General features: G+C 35.1%; 2 protein-coding genes across 4 annotated transcripts in view; one reads left to right on the top strand and one right to left on the bottom strand.

The window, feature by feature from the left end:
* The window catches only part of ATG2B (autophagy related 2B), a 50,938-nt gene extending 28,099 nt beyond the window's left edge, over positions 1-22,839 (bottom strand). For both annotated transcript variants that reach the window (XM_009280816.1, XM_009280815.1), the window contains exons 1-18: positions 22,678-22,839; positions 19,000-19,162; positions 17,036-17,188; positions 15,922-16,024; positions 14,232-14,394; positions 13,598-13,777; positions 10,285-10,381; positions 9,030-9,212; positions 8,206-8,360; positions 7,377-7,488; positions 6,958-7,219; positions 5,912-6,062; positions 5,278-5,370; positions 4,913-5,101; positions 3,342-3,615; positions 2,396-2,501; positions 1,130-1,322; positions 851-993 (exon numbers count right to left, since the gene is read on the bottom strand). In XM_009280816.1, coding sequence (XP_009279091.1) covers positions 851-993; positions 1,130-1,322; positions 2,396-2,501; positions 3,342-3,615; positions 4,913-5,101; positions 5,278-5,370; positions 5,912-6,062; positions 6,958-7,219; positions 7,377-7,488; positions 8,206-8,360; positions 9,030-9,212; positions 10,285-10,381; positions 13,598-13,777; positions 14,232-14,394; positions 15,922-16,024; positions 17,036-17,188; positions 19,000-19,162; positions 22,678-22,839 — 2,882 coding nt within the window. The remainder of the gene's footprint in view (positions 1-850; positions 994-1,129; positions 1,323-2,395; positions 2,502-3,341; positions 3,616-4,912; positions 5,102-5,277; positions 5,371-5,911; positions 6,063-6,957; positions 7,220-7,376; positions 7,489-8,205; positions 8,361-9,029; positions 9,213-10,284; positions 10,382-13,597; positions 13,778-14,231; positions 14,395-15,921; positions 16,025-17,035; positions 17,189-18,999; positions 19,163-22,677) is intronic.
* GSKIP (GSK3B interacting protein) overlaps positions 22,726-22,973 on the top strand; it is a 4,688-nt gene continuing 4,440 nt past the window's right edge. Inside the window, exon 1 of one of the 2 annotated variants that reach the window (XM_019472494.1) lies at positions 22,726-22,776. The gene's annotated coding sequence lies outside the window, so the exon portion shown is untranslated. Of the gene's footprint in view, positions 22,792-22,973 lie in introns of both variants that reach the window. The other variant, XM_009280814.2, reaches the window with a different exon arrangement.

A 22,973-nucleotide genomic window follows, 5' to 3' on the forward strand; every position in this document is an offset into this window, starting at 1 on the left:
GTGGGGATGACAAAACCCTATTTTGATCACATCAATTTTCAAGCAAAGTTGCAGGAAACATTAGTTCTTTTGATTTCAAGTGAGTCTGTGTCTTTCGGGGTAAACATGTATGTGACATTCAGTACAGAAGTACACCAACAGAATATTCAATGAAAGGTTCAGCTTTGCCGCTTTGGAAGTAAAGTAATGCCTATCAGAGGCTAAAACAGATCAGCATCTCGCTTTATGTAGCTAATATGTAGCATAATACCTATTTTTTAGTTGATTTAATCTAGTTGTATTTCTTTATTTTTCAGACAGAAGACTAATAGAAATAAATGCTGAATAACTATCTGTAAGCTGGGTTCACTGTCTCTATATTTTTGTAAGCCTTCGTAAGGCTTACAAAACTGGGCTGTTAGGGTTTCTTCCCCTGCCTGCCTTGTGGACTCTTAATTTTTAGATGGAGAATCACTGAATAAAAAGGAAAGAATAAAATTGAATGCAACCGTTTTTGAAGTACAATGACCTATTTATGCAGGAGAATTCAGAAAAATTAGAGCAGAATGAAACATTGCAAACAGAGATCTGAACGAAGTATTCACTGGAAGCAAAAGACTATTTAACTTTACCCTTTGTTCACAAAATCTGCTAAACACTTTTAGCAGCTGGCTGCTATGGCACCGATCAGATATATATAATAGTGGCGTCTCTGATGTTAACTTGGAAGAATATATAGCGCTTTATGTTCTTCGAAAACTATACAAGTGAATTGCTGCTCTAGCTGCTCATTCAATTGCCTTTATCAACAATGAATACAGAACTAAAAGTACAGGTCACGATAACCAAGCAAAACAATTATCGTACTTGCCTATTGTAAAGTTTTTCATAAAAGCTTTTGTTTGGTAATGTTAAGTGAATGTTTGGTAACATGAGTTCCAGTACATAATGAGAATTGCTAATTGTTTTATCCTGAAACTCAGTCATTTCAACTACATCTCCTGGCATCACCATCTGAAAGAAAAAAGAAAAAAAAACCTCTCAAGTAAAAAAAAACCAAAATGGGAAGCCAGAAGACGCATATAAAGTAGTGAGAATACATTAATTTTGTTCACCATAAGCACAAAACAGTAACAAAATTTTATAATACCTCTTCATTTTCAAACATGACCCTACGAGAAGAAAAAGGAGAAGGCTCTGGTCTTCTAATATCACAGACATCCTTCAAAGAATGAGACCCTCCTTCTTCTTCCTCTTGAAAGTTATTATCACCTTCTTCCTCCTCAGCTGCTATCCTTTCCAGAATAGAGTGCACAGCCAGAGGGTTTATTTTCAATACAATCCTGACATTGGAGAAGTTATGCAGAATAAGCCATTAGAGATGCTTAGAATTTTTATATTGATGCACAGTCACATATCCCCTAGCTCTACTAGCTAGCCATTAAATACACAGACTACATAGCTCAAAGACCAGGGATTTTTTTATTAGACAATAACGCATTTTGTTAGACAAAGGGATACCACTAAAAAACCCACCAAACTTATAGGCACAAAGGGACATGGAAATAGAACCATCAGGTGAAAATGTTGTCTGCTTTTTTCAACTCCACCAAGTGACCATTAGGTGACCTAAGAAAAACCTAGCACTCTCCCAAAAGAATGCTCATATCATTAGACCATCAACAGCTATTAGAAAAACACTCTGCTACATGACACAGTGTATTACATGTACACACTGTTACAGAAAAATTTATTTGTACCATTATAAAAGAAAACCACGCTGAAAAAATGTCCATACAAACATGCTGTCAGAAAGCCACTAAATCTTGCGGCAAAACACATACGTGGCAAATTCTGTGGCAAATCTAAAATTGCCTCTTCAAACATCTTATTACATGCTACAGCTGTTAGGTCCTTCTGTTCAGTAACTCTGAAGTACTGTATTGCCTTACATGTGATATAAGCTGCAATAATTCAGTCACAATATAATTATCCTTATTAGTGTTATGGCTTTATACCAGCTTATATTAATATTTTGGGGCAAAATTTGACTGAGATCCTTTTTTTGTTTGGTATTCAGTCTTGAATGTAAAAGTAGGAGAAAAGATAAAGTGACAAAAAAAAAAAAGGGGAGAAAGTTTCAAGTCTCTAATCATTCACCTAACTTTCACTGAAATTCACTCAAGTCTACGCAGAAGCCATTATACATTAAAACCATCTTGCATTATTATAAATGGAGAAGTTTTGTAGGGTTTTTTTATAAATTCTCAGATTCTTTTCAATAGCTACATGTTCTTTCTTTGCAAATTATTTTGAAGCATTTACCACACCAGCAGTCTGCATTAAAGTTAGAAAAATAAGAGTGCTTCATAAAAATCCAAACAACCGGCATTAAAAAAATAAAACATTATTTTACCGAGGCCAGTCAAAATTGTCTGATGATGATGTTATATCTCCATCTATGCCACCAGACACTTGAAAAAATTTTATTGGTGCTTCTGCATTATCTTCTTCAAATGAACCTGAATAGGAAGAGATTTTTAAAAAATTAACACAGGAATGGTAACTGTTAACTTCAGGTTGCCCACTCCTCAGGTTGGAGTCCAACAGGCTAACTTGTCAATGCTATTACTAAAGTACTTATGCAAATTTTGTCATCTTTTCCTCTAAAAATTAAATATCAATTTTTATAAACAAAAATTATTTCACATTATCTTCTAGCTAGCAGCAGTCAGAAAACCAGATGCTTCTGATGCGTAGATACCTGCATTTACATTTATAGCAACACTACATTATGTCCCAGCCATGAAAAGTACACGGAGTGACAAATGAGCAGAGAAGGTTGCAAACATAAACCAGTCTCGTAGATTTATTACTTTGAAAGATATTAGAGGCACAAAAGTATTAAAGTTTTTTTCAATGACAGTTAATTAGGACATCATTCACTTCATTTCTAGACTAGACTTGAGATTCCTAATTTGCATAGTTGTAGTATCCCCCTACAGATCTACAAAACTTACCCTAACAGCAATGATAGAGATGCCAGAGGTACCAGTTTGTTTCAATTTAGGGTATAACAATGTAACAGAAAATAACAGAAATACTAGCTCAGATCTCAAAAACAAGAATGCAAACCCTACACCTACATACATTAGCCTCTCCTCCTAGTAGTATTATCTTGACTTATGCTGATATTTAATACAGAACACTAAACTGCAGCAGAGATATCTGCTCCAAAATTCAGGTGGAATGACACTCCCTGTGTTAATCCATATTAATCTTATATTGAGGACCTTTGTCTCAACTATGTAATATCTGGGAAAATAAAGAACAGTATTTGAATATAATGTTAACATTCTTACCAGTTAGGTCTTTAAAGGTAAGTTCTAATTTAACTTGTTCTGGAGCTGACCCTCCTATAAACTCAGTTTTAAATTCCATATCTGTAAATTCAAGATGAAGAATCTCCTTCTGAAGTGATTTCTTAAACCATGGTCCTCTTTCCTGATCTGACCGTAGGTCGGGTATTGGGAAGCGAACAGAGAGATTTAATGCTGGGGCAATGACTTGAACTGAAACTCTACAGTTTGCAGGAGTATGTGAATCATCCAGAAAAACTTCAGTAAATGCTTTATGCTAAAAAACAAAGTAAAGGAAAAAAAAAAACTAAATTAGAGAAAATAGCACTAAAAATTACTATGGGGAAAGCTTTTGATGACGTAATATCCAAAAATGAAAAAGATTAATTTTTTATGTATCACACAAAACACATATTAGGACCAATTATTATTACTCTTAGGATATTCTATTATTGGTGCTGTTAAGATTCTACTTAGTTAGAAGTCAAGTATTTGCAGAGGTTAGCAATCTTTCAAAAATGGCTATCTTTGTACCAAACAATACTCAGCTGCAGTTAGGAAATACCATGTCTCACAGATTATTTTTTTTAAATGCTATTGTTGAGAAGCCAGAAACTACTATCATGCATATTTGCCCCTTGCAGTAAGTCGTGGCTTCCAGCTCCTGTCACTGACATGTCATTCAAAACCTCCCTGAGTGTAGCTTATAGCTGACCATCATTGAAAAGAATCAAACTTTCAGAACACAACCATATTGATAGAAATTATTGATGTCTTACAAATTTTTTAAATGAGAATCCTCTTAAATAAGAGTTTTGAAGACTAATTTTTCTGTAATCAAATCAACACAGCAATAAAATTACATGAAGGTACTTGTTGCTGTGTAGAAAATCAGTTAATTACATTAATGCTTCCTCATGTATTTCAAGAAAAGCCATCAAGTTTAATGTTATTGTGCCAAATATACTAACACTTAAATCCTACTGACAACCTGAACCAAGACATACAAGCTCCAACTTCTTCCGTTGGTCCTCGATCACTAGATCACACCGCATATCTTTCCCATCCTTTCTATTACCTACCCCAAAAGCGGGGAAAGCACAGCAGAGGCAACTGGGCTGGCTGTGACACCTGAAGATTTCAATATAGAAGTGGAATTGTCAGCAACAGTTTATATCAGCTGCTGGAGAACATGATGGGACAGATTAGGGATTAGAAGTCAGTCAAGATTCCTCTTTTTTGCCCAGTTCTGCTTTCTTCAAGAAGCTGAGAACTTATGCAGTTTGTGAAGCAGCTACCATCGTCTTTAGGTCTGTTATCAAGCATGCAATCACTGAATCTAAAATGAGTATCTATGTCAGATGGCTACTGTTCTGTATCGGAAGGAAAAAAAAAAAAAGGCAAACCACCACCACAACACACACCAAAAAAAAAAACCTCACAACCACCCAAAACAAACACAAAAACCAACCACCACAAATCAATCAGAATTAGCAATCTCAGGCTTAGTGCCATCCTGCCTTCCTCCTGCAAAAAATCAGCAAGTTTATTAATCAATTTCACTTTTAACTTACCAGACTTATATGCTTGTTGTAAGAAGCATACATGTGAGATGCCATCATCTCCACTGTAGTTAGTTTCTGTGGTTGAAGTAAGGAATTTAATCTGTCTACAATACTAATATCAAGCTCACAAAACACTGGACTTAACTTTATTTGTAACTCTGCTTTCTGTGGAACAGAACTGAGTCTCCCTTGACTACCCTGAAAAGAAAGAGAAAAAGAACTAAAATCCTTAAAAACAATATAATGAAACAAATTATAATAACTGAGAGTCAAGGACTCTCTGTTTTACAAGAAAGATACCTTTCTGTTAAAATGAACAAAATTAGACAAAGGCTATTATACAGAAACTTGGTGTTTTTAATCTCCCACCTTACCTGAGGTCCTCTATTATCTGAATGCTTATAATGAAGCTGAAGGCATGGCATAGCATGAGAATCATTTCCTTCTTCACAATGAAATGTCAGCAGCTTTAGAATAAAATAGAGTTAAAAATACTTAATAGATAAGGAGGAAAGAGATGCCACAGGAAAAGATATTTATGACATTTTAGCTAGAACAGACAGTAGGTAACCCTACATCCAAGTCAGCTAAGAGCCCCAGCCCAACTGCCTACTCAATCCACTTGTCCAGCCACTTTATTGGATGTCTCTGACCATTAAAAGAGCTGGAAGAATAATCATCACCCAAAGAAACCTTCGCATTGCTCAACTCCATCAGCTAGTTTTCAGAAAACATTTACTCTAATTCCCAAACTGTGTTAAGCATATTTAAAAGAGAAGTAACTAGCAAAGTTTGGCTACTTAACACTATTCCTGTCAGGTGTGACAGCAGTCTGGTTTGCTGTTTGAGCTTGCAATTAAAATATAAGTTGCATCTTAAAATCATAACATATTAAAAAAAAAAAAAAAAAAAGAAAAATTTTAAAATTACAACCATTTTAAAATCTAGCATTCTCAGTTATACAATTAACATTTCTTTTCTATTGAACTCCCTCTATTTTTTACATACCTCTGTATAGTGAGGCTGAATGGAATGAGAGTCAGTAGAAAAAAGGCATTCCAGGAACTCCATATCCCCAATGGATAAATCAGTACTAAAACGTCGAGAGGCAGTCTTTTGTCTTTGTTCATAAGACACTTTGATGCCAGTACCTATAAATCTGAAGTATGAAAATTATAAATTATGAAAAGTAGCATAAACCAATAAAAATTATGAAAAGTCAAGATTTAAATATGTAAAAAAGGATCACTACAATCCTTTTAAAGATCATTAAAACCAGCATAATTTCTTCAAAAATAAGAAAAAATTCTAATTATAACAGATTATAGCTTTAGCCACAAAGACAATGGAGCTCACTTATGTTACATGTTCAACAATGGTCCATGTAGAGAAATTTGTAGAGAATGCTTTAGACATCTAACCTAAGGTGCAATTCACATAAAGCTGGGAATCTAACATCCTTATATAGACAATGAAAAAGTCAAATGCCCCAGGAAGTCTAAATCATATGTATAAGGTAAGCAAAGATATATACATCCTTAAATATTTTAATTCATACACTGTACTGGAACAGTAAAAACTTCTGGAAAAAAAGACTGTTGACTAACTCTACGATCTTGCTCACACTTACTTTTTATCCCTACTGATATACAATTTTGCACTAAGTAAAACCCTAAGCTTCTTTGAGCAGAAATCCCTATATTGGAATAAAGATGGACCTGTAAAATACAGTTATTTCTAAAGAAATAATTTACCTAATGATTCTTGACTCTCTAGATTTCTGTGGTAGAAACTGTACCTAGTTTAATTCATCTAATGTTGAAAAAAGCTAGGTTGATTTTAATATTTATGCATTTTTCTTCTTTTTTTATTAAAAAAAATAAATGGTCTTGGACAACAGATGTCAAAATTCAAGGCTATTTTGAAATTAACAAAGAAGTCTAATGCAATTCAAATATTAAGTGACACAAGTCCTATGGAAATAAACTTACTTTATTCAAATTTACTTAAAAGATACTTTTGTTAATTATATTTATTAATAAGCAAAGTTATACCTAAGGTGATCATGAGAACAAGCTTCTGCAAATACTTCTCGGAAGGACAGAAAATCTTCTGTTGAAAACTTAACTGGCTCAATCTTTTCTATTCGGGTAAAGAAATCCCGAGCCATTGGTGTCAATGGGTTAAGGTTCAGTGAACTTTCAGGTGGGGGTAAAGGGTCAATATGAAGTACAGACACTGAGAAAGTTCCAACTGCCAGTCTAAAAAGAAGCTCAGGTCTGGATTCATCCACAGAAACAGATCTGGATGGAATAGCTGAAATACAAAATTAAGTTCACGTAATTTTTCAGCAATAACACATTTATAAAATCATCTTACTTTTGATTTTCATTTCTTTTAACCAAGTTGCTGCGTAACAATTCATTTCCAGAATTATCTAGGGAGCAGAATGCAAAACAACATTTTTACTTACATGTCCGTCTTAAGGAAGTCTGGTGAACCACGTTGGCTGTAAGCAAAGAACCTCTTGGAGGTTGTAGTTCCTGTTTGTTACGATCAAGAAAATCACCCCAAGTTGGTTGAAGCTAAAACAAAAATACATATGATCTTAAATTTGACAAATAGATGTTAGACATTAGACCAAACATAAATAATAAAGGAACAAAAATAAAATACATGCATAAACAATCAACACCATGCCACTTCATGGCATATTAGTGCTCAACTAAACAATGTAGATATGTTTTACTTTGGGCTACGCTTTCTAATTCTATGATCGTCTACACACACATATTTTTAAAGCTAAAGTTGCTCTCTCCATGAGCTTATATTCTCCTGTTTCTCTGTAAAAAGCACAACTCTTCTCCATGGCTTTCATTAAGCAAAGCATTAGGCACATAACTGATTTGGCAATATCAACAGCATAATTTTTACGTTGTTTGAGGAATAATGTAATACAACAATTTTGTACTTTTTATTGTCATTGCCTGTATAGTCCATACTAAAAGAAAACCCAGATGGCAAACATACAGTTATTAAAAAGAAAATAAATCATAAAGTGTCCTATATAAGCTTCAAGGCATTTGAAAGAAAATACATTCCTTTTCCTGTCTTGGTAGCCAAACAGATGAGAAACTTTCCAATACAATTTCCATAGCAGAAAAGGAATACTATCAGCTCTAAACATTTTCAATTGTCCTAGAATTTTGCAATAGTTCTTGATATTGTAAAGAATATTTATGCAACAGTTTCAGACAAAAGTGTTAATTTCAAAAAGATTTTAAATGCAGTTAATACTATACCACTGTAGTGCTCAGTGGAGATCCTGCTGGTGTAGTTGTATATGTACTGGTTAAAGACAAGTCTAGATCCATAGTTGGAGGGTCTCCAAGAGGTGGAAGGGAGGAAAGGCTGTGAGACATGTCCATTTCAGCCATTGAGAAGAAAACTTCTTCTTCTAATGACAACCATAGATAGTAAAGCATTATTTTCTAATGAAAAAAATAACTTTACTTTTAACAAATGTATTCGTAAGTGCAGAAATCTAACTGCTAGACAGAATAACCAGCTAAATATATTGCTTATAGAAGTTCCAAGTTCTCTTGACACTGAGACTAGTAGTATCTATGGACAGAGATTATGCCCTTAAAAAAGGGCAAAAAACCTAATAAATACTAAAACAGTTAAATGTTCCATTTTCATATTCAAGTTGGCATAATTCCTACAAATTCATACTCTCCTTTTGACAAATCAAAGTTCATATTTTCACATTAAAAATAATGAGAAAAAAATTATTCAAATAAAAATATAAATATCAGGGCAATGCAACTATTATTCTAATTTCCTCAACCATGCATTTGAAGAGATGTTACCTTGCATGTGTATTTACCGTGTTGCACAGTAACATACAGATTACCGAACAGTTTGAATGAAATACTGAATCAAGTCCAGCCTGATACCTAAATTAGGTGTTAATTTTTTATTCAACAGTACAATTAATAGCATACAATTATTCTTTGTCAAAGTTCTTTTGATACTTAAGTTAGTAAGGTTAAAAGATGAACAGTCAATTTATATAATCTTAACAATAGGTTATTTGCTATGCTGCATCATCTTTTATACTTGCCACGACTAGAAGGCGTTCTGGCACTCTCTGTCTCATAGAAGCTTTGTTCAGATGATGCTCCTGCAGATAAAGACTCTTTTCTTAAATAACGTTTCAACTCCATCTGAATCCGATACTCATCTTCCTGTTGCATTGGCCGGTTCTTCCTATCTTTATTTGACAATTCTATCCTGCTTAGGCTCTCTGAATTCAAAAAAAGGACAGAAAGCCCACTGTAATTTCCTTACCAGTATCCCAAAGAAAATTCAAAAGTGAATCTGAAAATTAACCAGTTGTTGTTGTTGTATATGTATGCATCTGTATATATATACACATCTGTTGTATATCAGATGTGTATATACATGCATTTTGTTGGTTTGGACATTTTACTTGTCCAAAACAGATTACTCTCTCCCTAGCATTCATTAACTTCCAAGTCCGAAGAAAATATTTTAAGGTCATTTATGCAAATGTGTTCACATATAGCATCAGCATATATTTCTCTTCTCAGTTAGCTTTAGGAACTAAGGACACAATCTCTTAAAGATTTTACTATTAAGGAATTATTAAAGTTTCAGGTTTGAAGATGACACACATGGGAAACTATATGTAATGCTTTTCCAGTTATCCAAAAACAATGAACAAAGTCCAGTACAACAAATATATCAGTATCATTAGAACAATATTAAGCATCTACCCAGGACATGACAAATCTTTTCAAAAAGAAGATTAACTATCTATCCTAAGTGTTGTTACATTAGGTAGGGGGTGGCAGGGGGAACAAACCAAAAACACGCCCATCCTGCTAGTGCAGTAGTCTAAACACTGCTGTTATTACATAGCAAATATGGACAAACGCACTCAAATACTGTCTGTTCTGTTTTCTGTGCCTGTCACTAAAACACAGGACAGAGAAGGAACCAGACTGTTAAGCCCCTCTCGTGAAACAGAAGCTACAAGAACCAAAATTGTTCTAGCTTCCTGATTTTCTCCACCTACCATTTCTCCATCTCTTGTCCTATTATACAGTCACTTGTCAAGCCTTATTTGTTACCTAGATTTTCATTACCAGCATGTATAATTTGCAACTGAAGTCAATAAATTGATCATAGTCGTACTCAGAGCAGCTACAAAACATTTTGCTGAGATCAGATAGAAATTAATAATAATCTACCACCACAAATATTTTTTTCCACTGAGGAAACTTGTTTATCTTGCAAAGTTTATTTTTCGTCCACCACAATACATATTTAACATTTACAGAATGTTCACTTGCCTGGTCCAGCAATAGCTGCTACCATGTCCAACAGAAGATGCACCTGCCTTGGTGACAGAAATAGATGTACAGAGTCTATTTGTCCATCTACATCCAACTAAAAAAAGAAAGAAAGAAAAAAATTTCAAGAACACTTAAGGAATTTTCCTTTAAAAGTCTTGAATCAACTATTTTGATAATAGATTTTGATGCTATAAAGGATACAGCCACTCCAGCAGTATCTTCATCTTCTACACAACAACAGCCAGAAATTTAATTGTGTTGTGCTTCCAATCTGTAGCTTGGCAGGATAAATGCAGGTGTGTCACTGACAATTTATTAGCTTAAAATAAATACACAATCGCCTAATAGGAAAAGTCAAGAATACCATTAACCTGCTAGTTGTTTTGCTTCTTTAGTAATTCCAGAAGTAATCAATAATATAAAATTAGTATTATATACTAATTATAAGATACTGAAGTCAGCACCTTCTGAAGTAGACCTTAGAAACTGTAAAGGTTCTCTTCAGGACTTCTCTTCAGTATACAGATGAATAAATTCATATACTTTCTTCATAAAGAGTGGTATGTTTGTAGAAGTCTAATTGGTTTGATAAGGTATACAACAAAGCAAGCCACTTATCTTTTGAGAGCAGCTCAAGCTAAATTTAACTTAAGGACTTGCATAGATTTATTTTTCAATTCTAGAATCCTGTACTCCCAGATGTTGGTCCATTCATGATTATTACTCATTGTGTTGGGTGTAGGTGGCAAGGTGTTGGCAGCAGGGTATGCTGCAGGGGCAGCCACTGTGCTAAGAGGTCAGGGTCTGCCCCATGCTGGGGGCAGGCATGGGGACCCACCTCAGAACACAGCTGAGCCCATCAGCAAAGCTGGTGGTGCCCCTGTGAAAACGTATTTAAGAATGGGCAAAATGCTGCACGGGCAGTGAGGAAAAAAAACAGCAAGAGAAACAATCCTGCAAACACCAAAGTCAGGGAAGAAGGAGGGGGAGAAAGTGCTCCAGGTGCCAGAGCAGATATTCCCCTGCAGCCTGTGGAAGAGATCACACCAGAGCAGACATCTACACTGCAGCTCATGGAAGACCCCACTCTGCAGCGCGTAGATGTGCCCTGAAGAAAGCTGCAGCCTGTGGAGAACCCACACAGAAGCAGGTTCTTGGCAGGTGCTGCAGCCCATGGAGAGGAGCCCACACAGCAGCAGGTTCTCCTGTCAGGAGCTGCGGTTCATGGAGGACCCATGCAGGAGCAGGTTTATCCTGCTGGACTGTAGCCCATGGAGAGGGCCCACACTGAAGCAGTTTGTGAAGGACTGCAGCCCGAGGGATCCACACTGGAGTAGGGGAAAAGAGTGAGGAGGAAGGAGCAGCAGAGAGGAACTGTTATGAACTGGCTGCAATCCCTCAATTCCCCATCCCCCCTGCACTGCTCAAGGTGGTGAGGAGGTAGAGGAGTTGGGAATGAAGAAGTGAAGTTAAGCCTGGGAAGAAAAAATGGGTGAGGGGAAGGTGTTTTAGTTTGTTTCTCATCATCCAACTCCATTCTAATTCACAATAAATTCAATTTTCCCCAAGTTGAGTCTGTTGTGCCCGTGACAGTAACTGCTAAGTGGTCTCCCTGTCTTTATCTCAATCCATGACCTTTCCCATCACATTCTCTCCCCCATCCTGTTGAGGAGTGCAAGTGAGAGCAGCTGGATGGGTGCATGACAGCCAGCCAAGGTCAATCCACCACACTCATGGGGAAAAAAAAGAAGAAAAAAAAAAAGGCATGCAGTAGAATGCATTTATATGAAAATATACTTTTGCTCATAAATACCTTAAGGCAATATTTACCTAAGTGGGGAAAATAAATGATCAATTAGTTTTGTATACTGTTTCCTACTATTTTTCCCATCCTTTGGAAAGAGATGAAAGAAAATGAAATTATTGAAGTGTGTCATATTTGACATGAACTTACACAGCATATTTTGTAGTTTACATGCTTGAAACACCTATTCTAATCAAAGGTGTTCTAACATAATTCAGTTTCCAGAGTTTAAAAAAAAAAAAAAAAGGTTAACCTAGACTAAGCAATATAGTGTAGCTATGTTCTTTCCAATCTGCATGAACTCTACCTGATAAATCAAAAAACAGGTCCTTCTTTAATTTTGTCACGTAGTATTACATCCATTCACTAGTTCAGATGTTGCTGTTAAATAACATACCAACAGTGTTTTGCCTGTACTCAAGCCCAACTTGCAGAGAACACTGCTCTGCATTCTATTATATTCAACTTCTATAAAACAAAAATTACTCTCAACTCTGACCTTGACATTTTTCTTCTGGCTAGCTTAAAATACAACTAATGATATAGAAGTGGAAAATTTTTGATCTTTAGAAACATTTGGACATCAGTTAATTTAACGGTGTTAACTGCATTAACTATTAATACTTTTGAAACAGCTAGCATTTTTCTATTTCACACCAAACAAAATATATTATTTCACTTTTCAAAGACTTTTCTTAACTGAATAAACAAGTTGTAAGGATTGACTAGAAATTCCTGGACATAAGAAACTTTTCTTCTGAAGCAGAAACTTTCTGCTTTCTGTAGACTATAGTGCACTATACAAGACAGGTCAATAGCCAATTTTAAAATTGGAGACAAGGGGAATATATTTACAAAATTTTACTTATATACTAACACATTAAAAAAAATATATAGGGCTTTATTTTCAACTGCTTTGCTTCCTGTATCTTTATGTAAAAGTAAAATAAAATATTATTTTAACTAGCAGCATTTAAATATGGCATTATTTGATTTACTACAAATTTTAATATAAAAGTTCAGAAGTGTAAATGTTTATATAAGTTTTAAAATGCTGCAATGATGCAACATAATTAATCATTTAAGGTTTACTTGTAATTGTTGAAGTAAATTCTACCCTTTTAAAACCTAAGTGATTTTAATCAACCAGTTAAACATTCCAAACATATATAGGCAAAGTCAGCCATAATGCTACAAGAAAAAAGGATAAATAGCAGCAGGAATTTGATGAAAACAAAACCACCTTCTCAGGAGCTACTCCAATACATAAATTCAGTCTCTCTAACATACAGGAATTCTCCTTTAATTTCAGTGTGCCATTCATTTGTCTGGCCACTGCAAAGATGTCCTATTAGACATATATATTGGTTTTGAATGCAGAGAATCTAAAACGAAACTAAGGGGGTTCTGTCCCCTTGAGAATCTCACCATTTTTTGTATGCAGGTGAAAAAATAAAATACAACATTACTATTAATTTAGTTAAAGACCAGGAAAGCATGACTAACCTTAGCTCCAGGAAGTACTTCATTTTGCTTTAATGTTAGGCTCAACTCCATTCTACCAATCAGCTTACAGATCTGTACAGGGTCAGAAGGAGTAATTTCTGGCAAGTTTCTTGTTAATTGCGGATGTGGCTCATAAATGATTTTTGGATTCCAGCTAGGTGAAAGCTTTGGTTCAGTAGCCTTAAAATATACAGAGAAAGGAGTAAGAATGTATCCCATTTCTTTTTTTTTTTTTTATAAACAAGCTTATCACACAAATGATCATTTTACACAAACATATATTTGACAATGGCATTAAAAACGTGTTGATAACTGTGAAGGAAACAAGGCATGTAAAATGTGAAACATTAGGCCTTTGCAAAAAAGTGGAGCAAGTTTCCGCAGAATAGTGAATTGTAGAGAACTTTTACACATTAAAGTTGCAACCAGATTCCAGTAAAATAATAATATTTTACTCAGTCCTAAAGTCTCTATTTTCTTCCCCCTCCTCAAAATCAACAGGAAGTGATTATGAAACTTATTGAACACAGATTCAAGTAACAGTTCAACTCCTATATCCTTTTCAGAATGAATCTGAGTGTAACAATATATTCTTTCATCAATTTACATTCTTATATAATGCATTTAATTTTACCAGCTGTGTAGCTGAACACACTGGGGAGGACTTTGCTGATGCAGGAAACTCATCCCAGAAGAAAGAGACACCTGAGAGCTGCAGTAATTTGTGAGCAAAAGCTGTGGGCTGATGTACATTAATTCCAGAGCACTCATCTGCAGTTTCATCGCAGTACATAGTTCTGGGAGACAAAAGCAAGGAAATAAATATGGTAGATGCATGCAAATTGTTACCTTTATTGTGCCATTTAACCTCTAAGTTTGTACATGCTCTCTCTCTTCGTACTATTTACAAATGCCATTGACTGTCCTCAAAGGAAAAACCACCACTCTCTGGGAATGGGTGGAAATCTTAAATTTTCTACAGGACACCACAGGACAATTGTGACATGCTTCCAGTGTGAATATATCCTAGTGTATTATCCTAGTACTTATGTCTAATCTGACCACAAAGTGAAGGAGTCCGCCCAACATTTCTATACGCACATTTCCATTAGGACACACACAATTCTTGCTTCAGAATCTGAATTTTTTTTTAAATCTGCCATCTAACATTTTTCTGTTGTCTAGAAGTACTACTTGAAAGTAACATTCTGTGTCAAAATGAAAGTTGAAAACTGAGAGAATAGGCTCCAATCCTATAAAATTTCTGTGAAATTAAATTTCTTACATTATAATACTGAGAGAGCGCATAAACAATAAACACTTAAAAATATGCAAGCCTCGACATAATAGAATTTACAGTGGAAAAATACACCTACCTTTCCATAAATAAAATGTATCAAACATCAAAACAACATGCTACTTAACAGTTTGCTTCAATCTAGTTTTTAAAGTACAGAAAAGGAGGTTTGTTCTGGGAATGGAGTTCCGTAAGAAAAATAATTACAGCTTTACTGACATCTCTCCTGAATTGAACATAACAATCTGAAGTTTATAAATGTTTAAAACCAAATATATTTCATTAGCATTTCTCAGTAAGAATCAGTTTTATTTGGTAATGATTTCAACACTTTGCAAGAAAGTATGATTACACTATCCCATAGGTCAGAAAAAATACCTTAAGAACATGCACAGTATTCAAGTTCAAAGTAATTCCAGAATACACGTGGGCTCTTCTGAAAGCTCACAGAGGACCTAAAATCTTCCAGTTTAATTTTTTTCAGGACCGTATCTTTCTTTCTAAAAATATTTAGTGTCTTCAATATAGAAGAAGAACTGTTAAGATATTAAACCCCCTTTGCCTAAGAGATGGCCTGATTTGCCAATAATATCCATTGACTATTCAACATCTGAGAAATGGTATTCATTAATTGTAGAAGTGGTCATTATCTTTGGAAAATCTAGAACTCTTCTAATTTGATGGTTAAATATCTTTAGCTTAAAGATGTTAAGTGGAAGTTGAGTAGAGAAAACGCTCACTGGCATTACCGGAGAGGTGCTCAAGAGCTAGTGTCTGACTGTATACTAAGAATATGCATGCATGGGTAAAAACATATTGTACAGGAAATGGCCAGAAGTGCCTTGGGGAAAAGAAATACACAGATTTAAAAAAAAAAAAAAAATATATATCATTATAACAGTGCATTGAGAGTCAAAATGTAAGAAAAGCATAAAAGCTCTCTTTCAGAGAATTTCTCAATGAAGTTAACGGGAAGTTACCCAACTCCAAAAATTCAGAGATTACTCTAGAACTCAGCAGACTTTACCTTTCGATTCTGATCTCAAGTGCAGTTCCACTTTTAGAGTTTTCCGGCACATGTTCTATTCGCAAAACAGTATCTAAAAAGGTAACTTTCACTCTTCTTAGAACTTAAATGAGAAAACAAAAAGATCCCATGCAAGCATTTAAGTCAAGTTACTCAACAATGACTTTTATAACCAATTTAAAAGTCTTTCATTTCGTTTAAGTTCCCAATATATATTTCATTCGAAATAATCGAATTTAATAATGTAACAAGACATCAAGTGACAATGTAGATTCCTATTAAATGTCTAATATGTACATCCATACCAAGCAATGGACCTTTAATGCACATATATTTCAGCAAGTGACAACTCAGACCAAGTTGTTCTATGGCTCAGTGTGGATGGTCCTCAAAGAAAGTACCTGCCTCATTGTGCACCATGTCTGAACTCCTAAACATTGCTATAACACCACGCTACTTTGGCTGAACACTTCTATTTCTAGATCTGATTTTAAACATTTCCCTTAGCTCAGACATTTCAGCACGAGGTTCTCCACCACACAATGTAGTCACAAGCCCTTAGATTTTTCCACTTAAAAAACACACCAGCAACAAAACCCATGTTGTTGGGTTGTTGTATCTCAATAATCACAGTACAAAAAGTACTTCTAACAACATGGTGTGATTATTGAGATACATATGTTACAACGGGTCAGCTTTGCGTAAAAATAGCTGAAAAGCCATTCTCTGTTTCTCTCTCAACAGCATCACCACTAACAATCTAAGTTTGTGATGAACTAAATTGGAACCTCCAAAACTAAGGCATCTCACCAATCACTCAAGCACAGATTTAGCTGGATTTGTTCTGGTGTAAACAAACACCAATTTGCCCTGAAGTAGGGTTCATTCTGTCCACTGAGGGAAGTACACACATATTTTAGTAAGTAAATGGGTTTTTTCCTCCCCTTCGAAAACAAAATCAATTGTCCTGCCTTCCTGATTAAATTTTACAGGTAACAAGTGAAAATTTGTGAGACAAGTTATGGCAAATGAGATGCCATTTTGTAAAACTGATACACAACATAAACTGATTTAATCTCAGATGTTCATTCAGATCTCAATAATTAATTCATACCTGTTTCAATAGTTTCTGCAAATTTCTCAAGTCCTTCAAAAGGCTGGGACCCTTCTCCTTGTTCATCTGTCAATTTTTGGCTAAGACACTCTTTTGCAAGCTGCATACTACTGGTCATAAAACTTGACCAATACATAGGCTCAGACCCAGATGCTGTGGAGTAAAAGAAGTCTTAATAAATTTGACTCTGAACATTTTGAAACAATAAAGACAAAACGAAATAATGCATTTGGCATATCCAGAAAGGAGTTTCAACAGCTTAGTAAGAAGTCATACTTAAAAACAAATCTAGTTCCAATCTCTCTTTATACACTTTACTACTTTAAAATTACTTTATTTAGATTGCACTGGTGAGAGTCTAGTATTTGAAAACTCAATATAAACAAGAAGAAACCAGGATTTAGTGTAACCAATCTTCAACGCTGGTTTAAGTGAGTAATTTCTCAACTACTTCTATTATATTGGTATAATTTTGCAGGCATAACTGCAAAATGAAATAAAGGAAAAAACTTTTTTATTAAGAATTATTTTAAGGTTTCTTATTCTGTTTGAAACATATCCTAGATGGGGAAAGACTAAACAAGGTTTAAGATGTTATCTTAGCATATTAGAACATGTTTTAAATGTCTAACACAGTCCTGACATATTAAATAGAACATAATAAAATCCGAGAGCACAGCACGTATTAGGCTGAACAGGTTTTTTAGCAGCCAGATTAATTTAATTGACAGTGCATTCCTACCAGCTAATGCCAAGCCCACTGCGAGCAAATACTATAAAACTAGATTAGAAAAGTTAATCAACTTCAACTATAACACTCTAGTATAGACAAACAAAAGTAAAGCTAGCACAAATACAAACATGTTAAACAGGCAAAACATTCCAGTTCAGCATTCAGGTCTGGAAACAGCATCATGTTTTTGTCTACTGTATTACAAAGCTCTGTACATCAAAGAGAACTAAATGGATGCCAAGTGAATAAATAAAGCTTCCTCCTAATACTACCATTCTTTCAAAGCAATAATCTTACATCAGAAAGTAAGATAGCTCAAAATTTAGTTCCAGTTAAACAAATAAGAATGAAATGCAGAGTATATATAAGCAAGTTACTTAAGGTAACTTGCAAAAGATGGAAAATAGGGTTTATGCATTTTTTTTTTCCCCTCTTCTTTATGATGCATTTAAAGAAATATTTTCTTCCATCTTCTCTACACTATAAAAGGGAAAACAAAGTAAAATCTTTCAGACATTCATTCAAAATTTTCCACACACTAAAAATGCATGTCCTACACATGCTATAACAACACATCTTAACAGAATTTATGGAGGTTTGATAGTGAAATTTTATCACCAGGACAGTCTGTAGATCAGCTAGATTCATATGGATACAGACAAGCTAGAAGACCTCAGACAATCCTCTCAGCATTATAATCAAAGGTAGTTAAGTATTTAGAGTACTTAAAAGTCATTATTTCAGACTGTGATAGCAATTAAAATGTATTAGCTGATCTCCAAATATGCACCTTTTACCCTAAAGTTGCCAAAGAAAGCCAGAACCTCACTGCAACCCCCGCCATAGTCTTACACTACTGTGTTATATTACTGCCACCTAATAGCCAGCAACTAATGCTGACTAACAGCACTTGGCATACAACACCCAAAAAACCTAACTAACAAAAACTCCTTTCCACACAGTATTATTTTCATTTCAATGTGAAATGAAACAGTTTGGAAGAAGAGGTACAACAGTAGGAACATTATAAACATTTTAAGTTATTTAACAGAACAACAACCAATCGAGAAACACCTGACAGTTTCTTTTTTTTATTACATTCTCTATCATTAATGTATGTAAATTAAATGGTACTTTAAATAAGACTAAGAACCGACTAAAGCAAGTGTAGCCTTTTGCCTCTGAAAAACTGTAAAGAATCTCCTTTTCGAAAATTAAAAAATAAGCCTACTTAGCCTTGGTCTTGGCCTGAAGACCATCTCTAATCCTTTTACTTCTAATGCACAGTTATCCTGTAGCAATGACCCCCACGGAACAGATAAAGAAATTGACTGGATAAATCCATCTGTGACTTCCAGAGGTGCATCTGCAGACTCCAGGATCTCATTAACATACTAGAAGAAGAGAATAAAATAATAATAATTAAAAAAAAAAAAAAATACATCCATAATTTTGAGTATAACAAATAAAACATATTGAGGCTACCAGAAAATGAATTATACTCAGAAAGACAATAAACTGGCCATTTTCAAATATTTTGATTCCATCATAATTTGTTTCACATTAATTACTTAGCTTTCAGCATAATACAGATTTCTCTGTGGTAGCTGTATAACCTGTATTTTTTCACTATACCAAAAAACTCTGCCATCTTACTGTTATAAATACTACAACACTGACATAAGTTAATCTATTCTTTCTCTAGCAATACTTGAAGAAAGCTAAAAACAGGATGACAGTAAAAACGCAAGTACCACCTGGTTTCTTGGCAAGAGTATTTCACTAGCATGTAATTTCAATGTAATGTTCATTTTACCTTTCTCTGTGACACTGGAACAATGGAACCAAATAATCACCTGTTGCTGTATAACATACTTGCCATTTCTAAATCATATTTTGATGTGTTCAATGTTCAGCACTAATTTAAAAATCAAAACTCAGAGGACAAACCAATATTCTACAGAAACCATTCCATTAATCCAGTCATTTATAGTGACATTACAAACAAAACTACAATCAAGTTGCCCTCAGTATCATACGGAGTAAGCGAAATTGATGAGAAAAATGGAACACCAGCTCTGAAGAAGTAACTTAGGATATTCAAGTTTTCCACAATCCTCAGAATCTAAATCACATACCAAATTCGGTGAGTGCAACTTTCTAATATATACCAGACCCTACTAAAGACTGTGGTTGTAATATTAGGACATAATCTTCAACTGGCAAAAAAAGTGTGGTTTTGACCTTCCTGTGTTGAACAGAGCCACTGTTTTTACCTGAGAAAACGCATAAATTCGACATCAAAAGTTTTTTTAAAAATAAGCATTTAAAAGCCGCTTTCCGTTTTAATCATATTTAAAATGTTGTTCTAATCATATAGAATAATTTAAAAATAGAAATGAACAAAAAAGTCTTCAGAAAAATGACATTTTTCATTCTTATGTCTCCAGGTGCAATTTTCCCATCATGTTAATTGTTCCTCTGCTTATGCTCTTAGTAACTTTGCTTTTAGAATTTTGTTTGCTTGCATGTTTGGCTTTTCTAGTTTCTGTTCCAAAGTCCACTCAAGCAACAGAAAAAGACACCAACTTTAAAGAAACAGAACATGAAATAGTTCTATTGGGAAATTATTTAAGAATCACATAATCAACCAAGATTCAGTGACGTTACAACTTTATTTTTAATTAAATTTAAGAATTATAGATGTGGTAATAGCATAAAATAAGGCAAAAACAATTATTTGGCATGAAAACCATATTTGAAAATATTACAGATTCATTTAAATTACTTGAACCATTACAAAATAATTTGCATAGCAGGTAATAAGCCACTTACCAAAAACTATTGTGAATAAATCTGATCTTGGATGCCTTTTTGCTACCAAGTACTTGCAATAAAAATTAGTGTATTTTAGTACCTTCCTTATTACTTTGAAATAGAAATTTACTGTCTAAAAGCAAAAAAAAAAATCAAGTATTCTTATAGCTTAATTACTTCATAAGCAAGCCAGTTGTTCCTAGAAAGTAGCAATTAGAGCATTCCAACTGAAATTTTAAAACTGAAGTGCAGTCTTCACATCGGGACTTGTTCCCACATTTTTTCCACTTGTTCCAGCTGGAATCACAGTAATTCTAGTAGCAAAAGTACTATTTGATGTCTATTAAAATTCAACCACAAACATCATGGGTTACGTTTTTATTTTTCTAAACAGTCCAGGTCCCAAGAGGCAACGGAATTACACTAATAACCCCAGGTATTCCTACATGTCTCTGTAATCTATAAACATGTACAATATTGGCTACAATATCTACAATGCTAAGATGAACAGAAATGTCCACAAAAATGGAGAATATGTAAAAATACAGTCATTCTGGTGATTCATAGAGAACAAACTTACAATGACTAGGGGAAAAAAAAAAAAAAGAGCTGTAGTACTTCCGCGACATCTGTTTTTGCAATCTGTCATACATGTGAAAGTCACGTGCAGAGAACCTCAAACATGTCATTGTCTACAAGCCAAAAAGAAAAATGCTGATCTACAAATGGGGAAGATAACCTAAGCATTATTGTATATACATTTAATCACCGTGGATACATAATTAACTGTTCATTTAGTACTGGTCCATAACTGCTGCTGTTTCAAAGTATCTACATTTTAAATAATGTCACTTTGACTAGTGAAGAGTGCTGTGACACCCACTAGAGGGCATAATAATTCAATTAAAGCGAGACAGCCTTACTGCCTGCCACAGAAAACAAGCTGCAGACCAGCCAGAAAAGAAGAAAACAAACAAGCAAACGACAAAAAACCCCCACATTAAAACACTGGTAATATCGAGCATTTCTGCAAACGTCTGTCTCCTGCCACTTTCAAATATATTTTCACACAAACAACTGGAAAAGCATTATTCGAAAACATCACATATTCACAAGTATTTTAAAATGTACCCAGCATGGCCTAATACCAGAACATAGTATAATAAAAATGCATTTTGAAAGTGCTTTGTAAAGCAATAAGCCTGTGTACCTAGTTCATCAGCTGCGCTACCCTGCAAGTCAATGACTGACACACAGCAGTGCTTAAGGCTCCTCATGACAGTCACTTGACTGGCAGGTAGAATTCAGTAGCATTGGTAATTAACCCAAGAAACTTTATGAAATATTACAAACACGGACACAGACCTTTGTATTACTACAGTACGCTGGAAGTATGCATATGTGTGTGTGTACAGACACATACACACGCATACGTATGTATCTATATAAAAACATACACGCCAGGACTGGAAAAAAGCTTCAGTTGGTTCAAAGCGTTACAGCTCACCTGTTAAGCAAACTCCAGCTAAAAACAGCTTTCCATTTGTCAACAAGTACTTTCACCATTGCAAAACTAGGGGACAATTTTTAGAGATCTACATGGACTAAGCTCAGCATAACACTGTCAGTAAGAACTAAGATGCCTCCAAGATGACGACAAAGCACACATAGAACAGGGATTACTTTATGTTTTTATCACCTCTAGCAGTAGTCAGTAAACACGTTCCTCAGTAACTACGGCAGCAATTTCTAGTAGTTTGGGCTATACTAGCTCCTTCTCCCTGAAATATCAGCAGCTATTACCTTCTTTTAGTTTTTGTTTTTTTTCTCATCATCAAAAATAACGAAACCAAAGTGTGGCTAAAAAAACATACCCATAATAAATGCCCAGATTTTCCTTTTTTTTTTTTTTTTTTTAAGTGCTCACATATCAGAGAAGAGTTCCCTGGATGAAATGCTAATTATAGCTGTAGCTTTTTACATAAAGGAGGCTGGGTACTGAAAATAAAGTGGGTGGCAGCCGGGGGCAGGGAATCAGCTGGTCCCTCAGACGCAGAAGGAACCGAGGGGGCGAAGCGCCGGCATCTCTTACCCACTTATCCAGAGGGACCTGCGTCAAGGAGCCGGTGCCCTGGTAGAGATCCAGGCTGAGCTGCTCCAGGCTGAGCTTCTCCTGCAGAAAGTGGCCCAGGTACCTCTGCAGCAGGTACCTGCAGGCCCTCTTCTTGATGGACTCCGAGAAAGGCCACGGCATGGCGGCTGCGCGCCGGGGGCCAGGCGGCGGGACGGGGTCGGGGTCGGGGCTGGCCCCTCCAGCGGGCGGAGAGAGGGAGGTGAGCCGCCGGGCCCAGCCTCGCCCCTCAGCGCGGGCTACCGCAGGGGCTTCCC

The sequence above is a fragment of the Aptenodytes forsteri genome, unplaced genomic scaffold, assembly GCF_000699145.1.
Source record: "Aptenodytes forsteri isolate BGI_AS27 unplaced genomic scaffold, ASM69914v1 Scaffold193, whole genome shotgun sequence".
In the NCBI taxonomy this organism is placed as follows: domain Eukaryota; kingdom Metazoa; phylum Chordata; class Aves; order Sphenisciformes; family Spheniscidae; genus Aptenodytes; species Aptenodytes forsteri.